This window comes from Rhagoletis pomonella, unplaced genomic scaffold (genome assembly GCF_013731165.1).
Source record: "Rhagoletis pomonella isolate Grant_MI unplaced genomic scaffold, Rhpom_1.0 Rhpom_scaffold_00003, whole genome shotgun sequence".
Classification (NCBI taxonomy): domain Eukaryota; kingdom Metazoa; phylum Arthropoda; class Insecta; order Diptera; family Tephritidae; genus Rhagoletis; species Rhagoletis pomonella.
In genome coordinates this window covers 83,612,278-83,630,258 of record NW_023458557.1, presented here as the reverse complement: position 1 = coordinate 83,630,258, position 17,981 = coordinate 83,612,278, and the positions used below count along the sequence as shown (strand labels likewise).

The 17,981-nt window shown below is 35.2% G+C and overlaps 1 protein-coding gene across 1 annotated transcript in view; it reads right to left on the bottom strand.

Moving 5' to 3' along the window:
- Positions 1-17,981, bottom strand: part of LOC118735696 (semaphorin-1A) — a 620,249-nt gene that overhangs the window by 129,712 nt on the left and 472,556 nt on the right. Inside the window, 1 exon segment of the mRNA XM_036465613.1 lies at positions 17,101-17,209. Within this exon segment, the coding sequence (XP_036321506.1) occupies positions 17,101-17,209 (109 nt within the window).

Below are 17,981 nucleotides of genomic sequence, written 5' to 3'. Positions count from 1 at the left end.
TTTCATTAGAATTCGTATTAGAAGTGCTTATAAACCATGTTGCCATATTCACAGTATCAATTGCAAATTACAGTTTTCAAGGCAAGTGTACAGATTTAAAACTAGCTCCTAGCACATTTTATAGTTTTTAAAAATTTCAGATTTGAATTAATAAATTAAAATATTTTCTTCGTTCTTTTGGAAGTAAATGTTTAAAATAAAAAGGGGCGATGGAGGTGCAGTCTTTATTTTTTTGAGAAAAATGGAGTCAGCAGCCAATGCTGCCGTTTTCTTTTTTTTTTTTTAAGAGTAAAAAAAAAACTTTTGGGTAGTATATTGAGGATTATTTTTAGAAATCTTTTAAACTAAACTTAATGCCACTTAAAGGTTCAAAAGAAGTAGGTTGAGTGAGGTTGAACTTCAACCGTTGAAGTTATAGGGGCAGATATCTAGACGTTTCCTCAATGTCCGAGGACAGTATGCAGCCTTCGGTATTCTAAGTCGTATTACAGTATTTCCCAATTAATTTCACTTCAAAAATTGCACAATTTTCAGTTACCTCCTATCGTAGTACTTTCGGTAGCAATGGCAACACCTTTCCAGTAGTGCGATTGGAAAACATTAATTTTCCAAAAAATCTTTCGTTTTTGTAGGTAAACGTTTTTTTTTTTTTTGAAAATACAGTTTTTTTTGTGGAATTCACAGTTTTGTCTAAACAAAATCTGGCAACACTGCTTATAGCGCACAAATGAGAACTTTCTTTTGTTTTATTGCACAAGTCCCCGAAATAATTTTTCGCCCATTCATCTGTCAAAAATATTAAGTGCAGGGAAGGCTGTGAGACCTCTCCAAATTGGCCAAAAAGGCAGACAAGTTCTCAACAAGTCAGCCAATAAGCTAACAACCCACAGTGTGTTTCCCAGCCACGGAATCACACAAGGTAACTGCGTGTGTACGAGCTTCCGAGGACTTCAACTTAATTAGTTAAGTCACATAAAAAATGGTCGTAAGAAACCACGTGTAGGACGACACGACAAATCTAGCCCAGCTTGGACACGAAAAGCTACGACTCTGTCTTCGTTGGTTTCATTCTCTCTGTTACCGACTTGGCCTATCGGGAGGGCGTTCATTTCACCATCATCACTTTAGCTGTCTAACGTGGACGGAATTGTAGACGAGCTCTCAAAAAGTGCCACAATGAGCGCACTGGGCCTTAATGCGCATCTTTGCTCTAGTGGATGCAGTCAACCACATCGACCTAACCAAGCCCGGTTTAGTAGCCACAATCACAGATCACTGGACTTGATTCGTGGATATGCAGCTAGAATGGGCCTATCGTTTAACCCTCGATGACGTTGCTGTTACCTTGAAGAAAGTAGGTATCCCTTTTTTATAGTTCCGAACCAGTCTAAAATTCGACAGATGGTGTCTAGTACGATCTGCATCCCTTTTTCTATAGTTCCGAACCAGTTCTAAATTCATCAGCTCAGATATAGATTATCACATTTTCTGTGACTATTTTGGACTTAGCAAATTTGCGTAAATGTTCTTGCTTCGGACATCAAAATATAACCTTTTAGAAAAAGGGGACTTAGCAGCAACTATCTAAGAGCTAGCTAGTTTTAAAAAGTAGAAAAAATATATATTTTTACAAAGTAGTTCGCTGCTTTCGTAGTGGTGGGGATCTACTGTCGAACTGGTTCGTTTTAGGCGATAAGATCTAGCACTAAACTAGAAGTTTGGTTCACTAGTTCGGGGTTTCCCTGCAGGGTTGCGATAACGTTAGGACATGTATGGATGAGTGGTTTGTATTTCATTTTACGATAAAAATGGTGGCATAACTTTAGGCACTTTACCCAACAGTGGCACCCAAACTACATGACACATACATTTTTTCTTCATGAGAACTTCGATGGCATTTTTCCGTTGAAATCTAATTGAAATCCCAGAAATCGAAATCACTAATATATATGGGAAATCCTCCTGGCTTTTGTAAGATTGCACCAAACCTCAGATTTAGGTGCATTGGGAATGTGGTATAAAAGTTGTAATTTTGAAAATGGTTTGCTCAATTTTCATCGCCCGATTATCTAAACGTAAGGCGTTGGCGCCTAAATATATGCAAAAAGAAAAGCTAAGAAACACAAAGGGAAATCAGTTGACAACGGATTTTTATGCTAAAGATAATCCCGAAATTATGTACGATCATAAATATAAGAAAAATTTATAAATTCATTTATGTATAAAATGATGTATATCATTTGCTTTTACTTACTTACTTTTTACTTTTTAGCACAAATATCCGAAGCCTAGAAATCAGCTATTTCTGACAGTAGGAGAGGTAAGAAAATAGACGTGGGCTTTTTTTGGGGAAGAGAGATTTATTGTACCGATTTTTAGAGTGTCACTTATATAAAATATAGATAATATTCCTCTAGAAACGTAGCATATTTTTAGGGTTCATAATTTAGCATGGGAAATTTTAGGCAAGCAGTACAGTGAAAAATCATTATAAAAAGATAGAACAAAAATTTTGTTTTGTTGAGTCCCGTGAAAAACTTCGCTGGTGCGAGATTTTCCATACAAGAAGGCTTCATAGATATAATGAAGGAATTTTGAGAATGAAAACCATCGAAATATATTGACGTTTAAAGGTTCGTTAGCAAAAAGCACTCTATGATAAAATCCCGGCACAAAAGCCTTTACATAGCGAATTCTGAATATATTGAAAAAATTTTAATTTTTCCTTGTTTTTTGGTATTCTATAAATATAACGAAACTATAGGTATGTATGTATAACGAAGCATTTTTCAAACTCCTTCAACTTCGTTATCGAGGTTTCACTTTAATGCAATATGACAATGATTATTCAGTGAGTACCAATTTACACAAATTAATGCTATTTAAGTATCTGACTAAACCGTTTTTCGATTTTTTTTTAACTGTAATTAGAGGAGTTTTATCAGAACCTCCGAAATTTACTACTACCATTTTTAGTTTCAAAAATTTCAATACACCAGGATTAGGTTAACTAAAGTTAAATTTTAATTTAAATTTAAAACGCTCTGATTATCAGAAAGTTGAAAGTGGTTTTGTTGTTAGCTTCAAACAAAAGCCGCAACATTTCCATTTTATTGCCTTTTCATTGTGTTTTCGACCATTAAATATGTCACATAAAACACCAATATTTTGTGTTCCGATTTAAAATTTGCTTGTCTATGTATTTGCGAATGGGATCTACATATGTACGTAGTACATACAAACATACATATATATGAAAGTTACATGAATGAGGAGTTCGGCAGGAAATACACTATAACTAAAAGGGAACGAATTTGATTTCGCTTAGACTGGGTTGGGTGGCAGTTCTCTGTTGTGTTCACTTAGATTCAGGGTCCTTTGTGATACCGCCTGATATTTATAGTTAATCCCATTCCCCTAAAATTCACTTGGTGCTCCAAAAGAAAGTGCATATTCTCCTCATACCCATTGCTTTGAGGTCACCAAGTCCATTGGAGATATGGCAACCAAGAGCTTTGGCTATCCGTTTAGCTGGGTGCGACCAGTCTGGCTGCTCGTAATCTACTCAGATAATATTCGGTAAGAGCTCCAGTAACTAAGCGAATGCTGTTCTTTCTGTTTGCAAGTCCTTGAACTTCCGTTACTGTCGCAATCTCCAGGGACCCAGACGATTTGTGCGCGAAAGGTCTTAATGTATATTTCGTCAAGAGGTCTTACTATGTCGACAGTCCCTCGGTAATTAACGGTATCGGAGATCAGTTTAGATGGCAAACGGGCTTGACCATCGAGAATAAGTAACGCATTTGGGGTAAACGCTATCCACAGGCTGCTTAAACGGCCTCGAAAACTTTTTGCCACCTACGACTTTTGGCTTCACGGCATAGCTTATTTACACATAAAATAAACTGAGGTATTAATAAACGTATTATAGTAGCCCTGATAGCCAAAGCACCAAGCTGTCCCCGCTAGTGTGTCACGCTCCCAAAATATAAAACTAAATTTGTAAGTATGACAACATTTGGCATCTGGTCAACGATTTATTGAAGCAAACGATCTTGTTAACATAAGATTTAATTTAGAGTAAACAAAATCGATAACAATAGTGATAAATGATCGATAACTACTTCTATAAATAATCGATAACCAATCCGATAACAATATCGAGACAAGAATTAATAAAGAAATCGGTTACATTTAATTATCTTTTAGTTGTGAAGCATGTTTTTTACGTTTGTTTGGATAAAAGCATCGATAATCATTTCATATTTAAATAGATTATATTCGTAGGAATATCAAAATATAGGCAGGTCGCGGACATGTGATTTTTTTTCTAATTTGCTTGTAAATTTTTTATGGATATACGCATTCTCATAGTTTGATCGATAACTTTTTAAATTTTTTTGACATACATACCTACAGATATACATACTTCCGATATAACTACTTCAATAAATAATCGATGACAAAGTCGATAACAATATCGTTTACATTTCCTTTATTTTTTTGTTGCGAAGCAGGTTTTTGACATTTTATATCGAAAACAGCATCGATAATCAACCGACAAAAGTATAGTTAGGTATATCGGTAAAATTACAAAAAATATGCACGTGGCGGACATGTGATTTTTTCTAATTTACTTATCGATTTTTTTATCGATAGCCGTATCGGTATATTTTTTTCGATAACTTTTTGTAAGTGTTCTCGATATTACTACCGATATACTGTAGTTCTGTATGTTTTTATCGATTTATTATCGATATTTTTATCGATAAAAAGTTTAATTGCTTGTTTAACATCAACAAACCAAGAAAAAAGATGCATCGATATTGTTCTCGAAAAAGTTATTGATTATTCAGCGACGCTGTTATCGATAATTTATCACTATTGTTAGCGCTTTTTATGGCTGTTGTTATCGATAACGCTCAAAGCTCCCAAAGTTTTCCATGTTCGTAGAAATGGCATAGAATTCTTAAATATCAATATTTTTCGATCGGAAAACTTTGTTTATCTGCAGAAGATCCTCAGTAATAATACCCAATTGTTTATTTTACCTATTTTTCATAGCAACTATAATTTATAGGTCCGCCAAAAACCCACAAAAACCCCGAAAAATGCAAAAGGGGGACCAATAAAAAACCGTTAGTATTAAAAAATGGTTAAATAAATAATTGGGTATTACTTATTAAAACCAGAGTTTTCCGATCGAAAATATTGATTTTTTACGAAAAGTTGTTTTTTCCAATTTAAAAATACATAGAAAACTTTGAACGCTTTGGGCGACCTCTAATTATTATTTTTTTTTTGATTTCAAAATAAAAAAAGGGTATACTTTTTTTCGATATAAAACAATCTTAGGGGGTGAGAGCATTACAATTCCCACTTTACTGTTTTTGGACCACCCTAGTGTACACATACAAAAGCATTAAATACGCACTGGTAAAATTTTATGTATTTGCATACATACATATTAGGGTGCCCATCGAAAATGCCCCCCTAATTTTATTCGTTTTTATGAGAAATATTATTACGACTAGTTTTGATCTAGTTCAAAGATCGAATATGATCTGAGACCTTTAAAATGTTATATAAAAATCTATTGTCGCACTAGGCTTGTTGGGATTTTTTATCGGGTAAATTAAAAAAAGACCCCTATTTCTCTTAATTTTTAACATTTTGACCATCGATAAATTCTACAATTTCAAAATATGGAGTACCATCTAAAATTAAATCTATTTTCAAATAAACTGATGCCTGATTTATTTCAATCGCATAAACATTTTTATTTTCTTAAATACGGCCTTGAATTTATATTGTTTATGTACCGGATTTTCAGAATTTTTGAGCAGTGTGGCTAAGGAGCTCAGCAATATTTATTCAAAATTAATATATAACTACAATCGCTCTTTAGCAAAAAAAAAGTGGTTTTTCAAGAAATTTAAGAAAATGGGGGTGGCCGATATCGACCATATTTGGTATACACATTGCGCCTAATTAATAAAATTAGGGGGTAGGGTCTTGAAATTTCCAAAAAAAAGTCAATGGACACCCTAATACATACATATCCCTGACGAAAGCTAGTGATTTTTTTTTAATCAACTAATTGAAGGACTACTTTAAAAAATATGCAATGAGTAAATGTTTCGAATTTCGATACTTTTTTTACTCAAAGAAACAATTTGTGGCTTGGTAGTATGAAAAAGCATATGTGAAGTGCAGCAGAACGAAAGCGAATTCAAACGACTGACCTTAAAGTTGTTTAATCCAAATGAATTTGAAATTAGTTGAAAATACGTGCAGGAAAAGGAAATTGACTGCTTCATAGGACATCGCCATGCTAAATAAATAAGTTCGTTGCAGGTAAAATAGTGAGAATTTCAATTAGTTATCATTGGAAATAAAGTAGTTTATAAATTATTTTCAAACTAATCCAATTTCCTGCAGGGATTTATGTATGTATGTATATTGGTATGCGTGGGTAATAAAATATTCAGTTTCAGGGCATTTGCAGCCACTGGCCTAAGGCTTAATTACTATTTAAAACCAACATATGCACGATTTTGTTTATTATTTCAAATATTTAACATAATAACCTATGCAGAGCATACAGTTACATGCACGCACACATGTATACATACGTATGTATATGTGTGCAGGCCAAAATGTGCAACCCAAACAATCCGATTATTGTATTTCTTTTTGTTTTATTGTTATTGTTTTCTAATACCTTCGTTGTTGTTGCTGTTACTGTTACATGGGCATAAAGCTGTTTGCATAAATTAACCAAATATAGTAAATTGTGTCAAAGCTGGTGTACAAACACCCTTATCCTCAACCACTTAGCTGTCAAGCACCAAAAAATATGCAAAAGTAGGGTCGAGCGTTTTTGACATCAATACTGGCCTCTAAACTCCGTTGACAGGTGGTTGCACTCTGGAGCAGTAAGCTGTTTTGTCCCCTCGAAAAGTTCAACGAAGTGAGTTGCGGGCGGCTGGCTGGGGAATATTTAGCAGATGCAATTTTGAATGCAAAATGGCTTGCAAAACGACAACGGTAATGTAAGACAAGGAAACGGTATGCAGCATGCACACGTGGAACTAGTACATACAAACACATACATACATATGTATATGTATACAGAATTAAAGTAGCTTAAATAGCCAGATGACGAGGGTTGCAACGCAATGAGCCACATATGTATGTGGGTGTGGGTTAGAGGTCGTCAGAGGGTGTCGCTCTTTTACATACAATAATTATAAAATTAATTAATTGCTATTCAGCTGTTTTAGCTAGTCGTGCAAATCACGCACGCACACTCACTTACCCACATACAAATATATAAATACAAAACTATAGTTTACATGCTAGTAATTTGATTTTATAATTAAAAACTATGCAGCCTAGCATTTTGATAACAAAAATTATAATTTTTGCCATATAAATCGCAATCCAATATAATTTTACACATAAGTAGTGGTAAGCAACGTGCATGCATTTGCCCAAAATAATTACATAAATGCATAAAGATCAAGTGGCGATTATGCCACACGAGTTGCACGCTGTGGCTTTCACATTTACAAGTACTATAGCATAATGTTATTTGGAATTAAGTATGTAAAAAGCATTGGTTTAGAAATCCGAATTTCATTTAAGTTAGTAAGCGCTTAAATGATGAGCCTCGACACCGGCAAGATTGGCTGGGCTGGTGGCAGCTGGAGTGGATTATGGAAGCTTTGACGTAGAGTTGAACACCTTTGTTGTTTGCCTGCAATGTGTTGTGGTAGGCTATTGACTGGCTGGTGATCGTTCAAATTTATGTGGCACTAGCTTTCGCCTTTCATTTATTGGGAATTCACGACATGATAAATGTACCGTGCCGAGAATGTTAATAAGGGAACAGAAATTTAAACAAACATTGGCTATTTTTCTTTGTCCAATTTTTTTTTTTATTATTTTTTTATGAAAGTATAGCTTAGGCTAGGTTAGGTTGTCGCGGTCGTCTATAAGACACACTTATGCTCCGGGCCCATTGTGATGCCGCATGGTGGTCAGTAACTTTCAATCCCCCCCAAAAATCATTTGGAGCTTCGTAGGAAGAATTAGAAGATCCCTGATTTCGACACATCTGAGGTCCTCCAGATTATCGATGCATTGTCTACCCAGCGTGGAGAGTCTTCGCCTGGATAGAGCAGGGCACTGGCACAACAGGTGCATAATCTTCTCCTTCCCCTTAGACCCTGGTGTCGGAGAAGTCGGAGTGCTCCCCAGCCATCTCTTCCAGAGTTACCCTCTCGAAGAGATCGCCTACCATGCCTGCGTTGGATTCCACTTCGTGCTCGTTAGCGCTTTCTACTGCCTCTGCTGTGTCAGCCGAGATTTGCTTCCCCGACACGTCCTGTCTATAGATATGAAGGTTCAGGGCCTGAAAGCCGTAGTTTACCATCCAGAGGATTATCACGGCCAGCCTTCGTTTGCCGTCAATTTCGACTATCTTTGCTACTTTCCAATCATGGGTGGGTAACTCAGGGTTGCCCTTACGTATCCATGCCAGCATTTTCTGTGGGTCGGTGTGGAAGTCTAGGACCCAGGCCCTGGATCTTGGCCCATTAGATATGTTTTCCCGCTTGTCTACGTCGAGGCGTGGCCCTGGCCAGAGCTCCTCAAGGCGACCCATTGCGGACGCCTTTCAGCCTCTCTTTTCTTACTCTTGAAATGCCTCTATCTTTCCTCCTTTTTTCGCGGTATTACTCAATTATAGCGCGTGTCGCCATTGGCTGCAAGGTACGATGTATTCTGCGCATTTTTCCGTTAGTTCTGCGTGTAATAACCAAAAACTTCCTCCGCAGCGGTACGAAGTGATTGGGAGATGGAATCCTACTGCAGGGCTGACAGTAGATTGCAAAATTTTTCTGTTCGCCACGTTGCCTCACGTACGTTTTTCTATTGCCCAGAGGCGCATACGGATCTTAGCTGTAACAAGGAAGTGATCCGAGTTGATGTTGGCACGTCGGATAGCGCACACGTCAAAAACGTTAGAAGCGTATTATTACAGCATTATCAATTTCGTTCTTCATTCTTTGATCAGGGCACACCCAACTGGCTTTGTGGATGTTTCGGTGCAGGTGTCTGGTACTACTAACTACCATGTTTCGCGGCGTGAGCAACTCGATCAGCCTATCTCTATTGTCGGAGGTGCAGTCATGAAGGCTGTATTTTCCGACTGTTGGACCAAATATGTATTTTTTTGAGCTCAAAACCATTGCAGGGGTGAATGCTTTTTCAACCGGATACACGTTTATATAGCGAGCCGCTTGCTCCAAGACAGACGTCCGTTTGCAGTCGGAGTGGGTCCACCGTAGCTTCCTAACCATAAAGATACAAATACTTAGTGGAATGTGTTCTTGTGTTGAAATCGTGTACGGAAATGCATACAAATCTGTACTTTTTAAAAGAAAGCTTAGCTTGTTAGATAGTCAGGCGCAGCAAGAAATGGCGTCTATTAAACAACTGGATGGAGTACAGCAAAAACGATAGTAGTGTATCTTATAACTTGAAAATTAGTTTGGAACTATCTCACTTATTTAGAATAGGGAACATTTACTGATCAGGACAATTATGCTTAAATACTTTTACGTTTCAATCACATAATTGATCTTTTCAACAAGCATAGCATAAAGTTAGGCTAGGTAATGATGGTTGTGTTCGACAATGGGGTACACTTTGACCATCAGAAAGCGATCGTTTGTGACTACCATTGTGCCAGGAAGGGTAATTGGTAAAGCCATTAGCAGTGAAAAAACGCTGTGGTCGCTTGAACGTTTTTTTTTTTTTATAGCGTAAGGAAATAAGTTTTCATTGATAACCCGAAACTGAAACGCAGATAGTTTCCAGTCAAAACCTACAAAAAGATCGACTGCATAGGAAGCCCTTGGCAGCTTCTGAGGCTAACGGAATGCCTCAGCTGCTCCTTAGGACATAAAAATCTTGCAGCTGTCCTAGTGTTTGCCCATCGCTGGCTGTTGAGCTGACATGCGACCCATATTTTCAAGGGTAGTCCACAGATAGTTAAACTATTTACACAGATCATAATTAAGAAATTCCATACAAATATGCGTAAAAATAATAAAAGCTGCCAAAAATAAAAGCTGGAAAAATGAGCGAACCGAACCGAACCTGCTTAATTTTTTTAAATCATAAAATATTTCCAGCTTGCTCATTTATTTGCAATAAAAAAGAAAACAAAAGCATTCCACTGGAATTAATTAAATTCGCATATGAAATATTTTTCATACCAAATATTTTAATGAAAACAAGAAAAAAAACTATGCACAATATTAACCAATTAAGCGCATGGCATACAAACTACATACATACATATGTAGCTGCCAAGCCATGCAAAATCCGCGCTGTGTTGCAAAGTAGCGCTTCCAACCGCACATAATACAATAAGAAATTTTGACTTTATTTAAATGTTAATGCACCGAGCGTATAATAAAATTGCACACACATACATACATATATACATATGCATGGGCGTTAGTTGTATGCAGTTGTTTAAATTACCGCAAAATCGCAAAATGCAAACAATTTCTTTGTAGTAAGGTAAAAATATCACGCGAGAACGGAAATGTAAAAGCGCTAACGTGCAGCTGTGCAGGGCTGAGAAAACCAGAAAAATAGAAAATAGTGAACAAAAACTAAAATAAAATGTGTAAAAAATAGTTAGAGCATAGGTGACGGGGAGTCGGCTGGGGAAAAGGTAGTGTATGAAATAGCGAGTTTACCAGCAAACAATGCCTACTTGGCATTTCAAAGTAATCGCACTCGCCCAGTTTCAACTTAACACCTAAAAATATGCAGCGCAAATTGCCAACGACTATATTCAAGTGCTTTTTACTCGTACAAACCCAAACATAAACTTGCTTGACAACCGACACACAAATCCACATTAGGGTGTGTCACTAAAAATGTCGTCGTAAAATTTATTATATTTGAAGAATTCAGCTAAAATGTTTCGTAAAAGTATTGCAATTTGTAAAGACCTCCAAAAAACGATTTTTTTGTAAATAAAATTATTTAAAAAATTTTTTTTTTTTTGTTCCAAATAAATTGCCTTAGATAATACGTGGCAGCGTTTAAGCTTAAAAGGTCTTCATAAAATGTTTGAAAATTTTATCGACGGAAAAAAAATAATGAGAATTTTGTAGGTAAATATTTTCAAGTCGGTTCAGCTCACGTAAAACCTAATATTTTTCCGAAATATTTTAGCGAAGGTCTCCAATTCAAAAACATTGTATAATTCCGATGAAAAAACAATACCGATTTTTGTGTATGGACACTGATGCACCTTAATGTACCCATGCAGATTTGTAATACATAGTGGGTAAGCAACGTCGCACAGTGGTGGAGCTTTGATGAAAAATACACAAAAAAAATTTTTCATGAACACTGACAATCTTAACCCTTAACCTTAAGTGTGTCCAGAGTACCAGTACCCTCTCATTCTCATCCAGCGAGTCATGTGTTGCTTTGCTTACTGAAAGGCATACCTTCAGGGAACTTTTTGGGTGTAGTTACTCGATGGCTGTACTGTACTCGACCGATTCCTTCCCATTCACTTGATCGCCAAAAGAATTATTGCGGAACCAAAGTTTCAAAGTTGGTAGTAATATTTTAGCTCCATAACGCAGGGCAAAGCTGCTGCTGACAGATAAGGCGTTACCAAATCTAAAAACAACATAGCCAACATAGCCACGGCTATACCGTCGTGTCCAACGACGGCAGATGTAAATACCTAGAGGTAGGCTAGAACACAACGAGTTTAGGGCACCGCCGGCAAAAAGGACCTCCCTCTGAGATTATTCTGAGACTAAACAACCGTCTTATCCGAAACATTTAGGACCACTCTCTCCGCGAGTTGCGAAACTTGACGCCTCGTCCAGTCGTAAGTGAGTAGTGAAAACGAAGAGCTGCCTACATATGTACTCCTCAAGAACTAAGCTGAGCTCCTAACTAATGAGGAGCAGTGGTGAGCTGGTTGAGTCGGCCAAAGATTAGTTAATGCAGGCGGGAAACTGAATGAAATCAAGGGACCCGTAGAATTCAAAACAACAACAGCGAATAATTTCCTTGGGAGGCTACCAGTTCAGCGGCTGCCAGCGCTTTCAATGAATAGGGTTTTTGGTAATCGAAATAGTAAGAGGAGTCACCCGGTCATAATAGTAGAGAGGTCGATTTTACGACCAGTTGTTAGGGTTCAATGGAGACGTAAAGCTTCATCCAGACTCTCCCATTAACTTTGGGGACAGTGGATGAACACGGAACATAAGAAAAGATACAGTTAACATAGGGCAGCCTGATCGAATGCTAGTAAAGTGACCTGGACATAAAGGTGTACCGATCAGTGATCTATTCCGCTGCGAGTATACTTGTAAACTTTAGAATCTTACCCCTTTCAGGACCAAGCGAAACATGCTACCCAAAGAATTTCTCCACTCATAAGAAAATTGTGTGAATCAGTTTAATTTTTTCTGTTTTTTACAATGTGCTCCATCTTTACTTAGGTATTTTTATCATACAAATTTAGAAATAAGAACCTTCACCAAAACAAGAAAAATTAAAAAAAAAAACCTGAATAAAACTACTTAAAAAAATGCATTATATAAAAATAGTAACTTTTAAGAATACAATAAATTACATAAACATAAATTTTAAGAAAAATATGTATAGATATTTTTAGAAAACATTCTTTGGAGGATCTAGCAATTTTTAGAAAAAACTTGTTTCAAAGAAAAAAAATAAATTATTTCCTAGAAGAAAAAATGTTACCAAAAACCAAACATAAAAAATTTCATTGAAAAAAAATTGAAGAAATTGAATTTTAAAGTCATTTTTTTCTTTTATCTAGAAAAAATTATTATATAAAAAATAATAAACTTTTAAGAATAAAAGCAATTACATAAACATAATTTTTTATAAAAATATAGAGAAATTTTTAGAAACCATTTTTTGGAAAATGTATTAATTGTTGTTTGATAGAAAATAAATTTAAAAAAGTATTTCCTAGAAGAAATAATTTTGGATAAAAAATGTTTATAGAAAACAAATGTTTGAAGAAATCGAATTGTAAAAAATAATTTTTCTTTTATCTAGAAAAAAATGTATTATATAAAAAGTATCGAATACAATTTTAAGAGTAAAATAAATTACATAAACAAAAATTTATGGAAGCTTATACATAGAAACATTTTTAGAAAACATTTTTGAGGAGTTTGCATTTTTGAGAGAAAATTTGTTTTAAAGAAGTTTAAAAGGTAATTCCTAGAAGAAATCATTTTACCAAAAGCCAAACATACAAAAGTTTATAGAAAAAATTGTTTAAGAAATTTAATTGTAAAATCATTTTTTCTTATATCTCAGGAAAAATTATATGTTTTTTATCGGAGAGTTTGATGTGGGCCGGTGCTGGAAACTGCAAAACTAGAGAAGTGCTTTCCATAAAATTGTTAACAGTTCAGTAACTATTTTCAAAATACTTCCTTGTTTCTAGCGCATTTCCCATTTCAGCAATTTTTTTTAAAGTATTTGTAAGTCTCAAAATGTTATCAAAATCGCCCACTGTGACTCGTTCATTCACCCATTCATTCTTTGCTGTGCGCCAACGACAACGACATTGGCGACTACGACGACGACGTTTTCTAATTGCGTGACTATGCAAAATATTTCGCCAACTCTAATTGCATTCCAACAAAGATTCGTACACACACAAACGCTTGCAGATACATGCATTTAAATAAACTTATTTACAATACTGCCGGTATGCAGCACAAATGAATCGAAAGTAGTGTGGTGGCCCTTTAACTGCGAACCTGCGAACAACTATGTAAAGCGGTAAGCTGAGTTGTGTCACTGGCATGGCATTGCCTGATAAAGCCGATGTACGGACAGACAAAAATGCCATCAAAGTTGGCATACAAATTGCCGTAAAATAGTACACGAATTCCAATTGTTGTGACTTCCGTGCGACAAAGCCCAAGGAAGAAGCGGTGTGGTGAGGAGCTGACATGCTTTATGGTGCCTTAAATGTGGTTGGGTTTTAAGTGCTTATCGCGCACGCTCAACAAAGCTGTGGCTTTTCTTTGATGTGATGTGATGTGAGCGCGTATTAGATTTGAAGTACATAGTTAATTAGCGCTAAAATGCGCGCGACGTGTCGTCATAACTGATTAAGTGAAAATGTGGTTGAGCCTAAAATTATGCACATAAATCGATATGAGATATCTTCTGTAAGCTCTTCGGATTTAATTGCCTATGAAATAACTAAGTGAGAAAGGCAGCTGCTTGATGGCGTTAAACTAAGCAATCAACGTTTGCTGCCGCATGACCTTTTGACCTACAATCTGACGAGAAAAATGTGCGTTCTCTTTTTTCACTACACACATGCATACATACATATTTCTTAATTTATGTAGAGCGCTTGAAGTAAGCTGTTTTTCTTGGCAGGTGGTCGACGCTTTCGTTTGCGTCTCGCGCACTTTCTGCTTTGTAGCCATTATTGTGCCAGCACGGCTTCCTTAAATGTAGTATGTAAGTATGTCTGTAGTCTCAAGCGCCTTGCAGCGCCGTTCGCATGTTCAAGTGCACTTTGAAACGCCTATAATTATGCGACGACCATGCAGATGCATACATCATATGCCACACATTTGCACCGCCGATCTCCGTGTGTGTGTGTGTGTGTGTCTGCGCGTGTTTGCATTTGCTTATGTATGCTTTTAGGCGCTTAAACACATTGCTTGCCATTTTGATTGCGTCGCCGTCCGTGGCAGTTGCCGTTACCATATTATGTCATGTTTATTTTTAATTGATAAAAGTTTTACGGCGCGCTTAGCGCTCAAGACGCGAAAAATTAAAAAAAAAAGTACAATTAATTACAGCTGCAAGCACGAAACGCGCGCACACAGTACAACACCATACAATTTATACAAACAGCTGAACGTTGCACACTGGGACAGGAGACCCTCATAATTGCCATCAAACACTAAAACTAAAGGTTTTAGATTTTCTAAAGTTGATCGAATGTTTTCCTAGACATAGCCACTATTACAAAAAAAAAAACAAATTTGAGAAAGAACTTATTTGTATCAATTAAAAATCGTTAAAAATTATTTTTATATAGGAAAAAGAAATACCAAAAATCAATGGTAAGACCTACGTAGCTACTTCAAGCTTGCACCCCATTATATTAAAATTTAGTTGGCTCCAGAATTGCAATATCAAAATCTTTCAAAGAAATCTAAGTTAAAAACTTGAAATTTTTATCAAAATTTGTTGAATAGTTTTTAAATATTGTGCAAAGCCTAAAACTTGAACTTATATAGTTTTTTATAAAAAAAACTCTGAAATTAGAAAATAACTAAAAAAAAAATAAATTGTCCAAACTTGACTTGATTTGTGGTGCACTTATTATTTTGACACGAGGTGTATATGTTATAAAAGTTTATTATTGAAGATATGTTAAAGCATTATCATCTTCACCACTGTCATCGTCATCAACTGTTGCGTTATCATCTTACTTAATAGTGCTACCACTGTTTTTTTTTTACTGGTAATTACCGGATTAGAGCTCAGTTAAAAATATCCCTATTAGGTTTTTCTAGGTTACATTTTCTCGGGTTATGCTAAAGCAGGGCAATTCTGGCAACTGCCTTTCAACTCACCACAGTCTTTCGAAAGGAAAAAGTTTTTCGTAAGACTATTGCCAATTCTGGTAACTATCTAGAAAGCTCTTTACTGTCATTCGAAAGACTAAATGAAAGATCTGCCAAAGAGGAGGGCTTAGCGTTATTCTGTTATTCTGTTTGTCTTTAAGCAATAAGTTTATTTAAAAATTAAATAAAACTAAAAATATTTATATGCATATTTTGCTTTTTAAAATAATAAAAACTAACAATTAAAAAAAATAATTAAAAGTAAAGAGAAAACCAAATTAGGAAAAAGATTCTTAAAAAACAAAAATATTAAACCTAAAAGAGAAAAATAAAATTTAAAAAACTTTTTTTAAATACTAAAATAGAAAAAAATTAATTAAAAATGAAAAAAGTAGATAAAAAGAAAACAAGTTCAAAAAAATACATAACTTTTTTTTCTTTTTAAAAGAAAATCAGAAAACGAAAAGGAAACTATAAATATATATTTTGCTTTTTAAAACAATCAAGCCTATAAATTAAAAGGAAACTAAAAAATAAACAAAAACTAAAAAAATACATATGTACAAACTTTCCAAAAAATTAAGCAAATATAAAAAAAATATATATTTTTGCGTTTCAAACCATAAAATTAAAAAAGAAAATAAAAAATTAAATAGGAAAAATAATAAAAAAGCAGCTCCCCGAGTACTCGAATACGTATCTCTCGAGTAGGGCACCAGTTTTCGGCTGTAGGAGCTGCGCAAGCAAAGTGGAATATGTACAAGTGCATTATGGCAAAAGAGCTTTTCACCACGAGTGGTGGATGAGTGTGCTTCTTTCTAAGACTTTTTGTGCTAGAATAACAATTGTTAAAAAGTTTTTAAAAGTCTTTCGAACTATCTTGCCATCCGTATTTCATTTGCCTTAGCAAAGACTTTTTACTATCTTAGCCAGAATGGAATTGTAAGTCCTTGTTTCTTTCCCCATGAATTCGAGCTCAAAAAAAATAAAACCTAAAATTAAAGAATTTAGACGTTAAAACTTTTTTAAGAGTCAGAGTGAAAAAATTTTGATTTTTTTTTTGGCAGTTCTTGATGGTATCTGGCCCATTGTGCGGCGCACGTAAGCACTTTTGTTGTTAATGACACACGTATTATAGCTACGTGGCTATTGTGCGACGGCGGCAACGGGTGTAGAACTTGAAATGACGTAAATTTATTTTTACCTCTATTTCATTATATTATCCTTCATATTTTTTTTTTTTTTTGTTATGATTTCACTATGTCATTGCAAACATAAATAAAACTTTGTAGGCTCACATATATGTACATACATACATACAAGTACATACGCGTATTAGCTAAATTTCATAAATAGAAAAAAAAAATTTTAATTTATTAAATTTAATTGCACTTACCTCGGCCTTGCCTTTAATAATACACATCTTGACGTCATCCTCGGTGGATTGCCACACCAAGCGCTGCTGTTCCGTTAGATCGTGTATGCTCAGATTGAACACGATATTTCTGGAACGAAATAGTAGAAAAAACAAACGTTAGTATCTCATAATAAAAATGTCCCAATTTTTTAATCTAATGAATGCAGAAATGTCGATCAAAACCGATTGTGGTAATATTCGTGCTGTAGACGCTATTTGTACATTTAGCGGTGCACTAGTTAGTTGGTGAAACGCACTTTATTAAAAATCATGTCATCAAGGAACGTAGAGAAAAGCTGAGCTCTCAGCTCTTACTGGCTTTACTTACTAGATGCAAGGTACATTGAACAGGTAGTATCAGTAGAGCAGCTGATTTGATTTATTTTCAAATTATTTGGTCTCGAAAATGTCAAATATTTTTAATTTTTTCTCACGAAAATTATAAGTTGTTAAAATCCATTTGCTTGTGAAACCTTTTTCCATACAAAACAAGCGATTGAATAGCAGCTTTTGGAACGTTCGCCCAACTCGGCAGCACGACCGCTGATTACTGGGCCTTGCAAAGGATGGATCAATGCTTCGAGAAGCAAACAAATTTACTAGGAAAGAAAGTTGCATCAATTTTTATTTTTTCCAATTTCAATTTTTTATTTTTTATAATTTTTTTGTATTTCACATGGCACGCTTTGATTTAGAAGAAAAAATTCAGAACAGTTGTTGACACTTTCGATACCAGAAGCAACAACAAAATACACGCAAATGTTGTTTTTGCTCTACTGATACTACCTGTTTAATGTGCCTTGACTAGATACGAAAAAGAATTATTCGACAAATCAGCCTGAAGTACCTCCATTGCAACT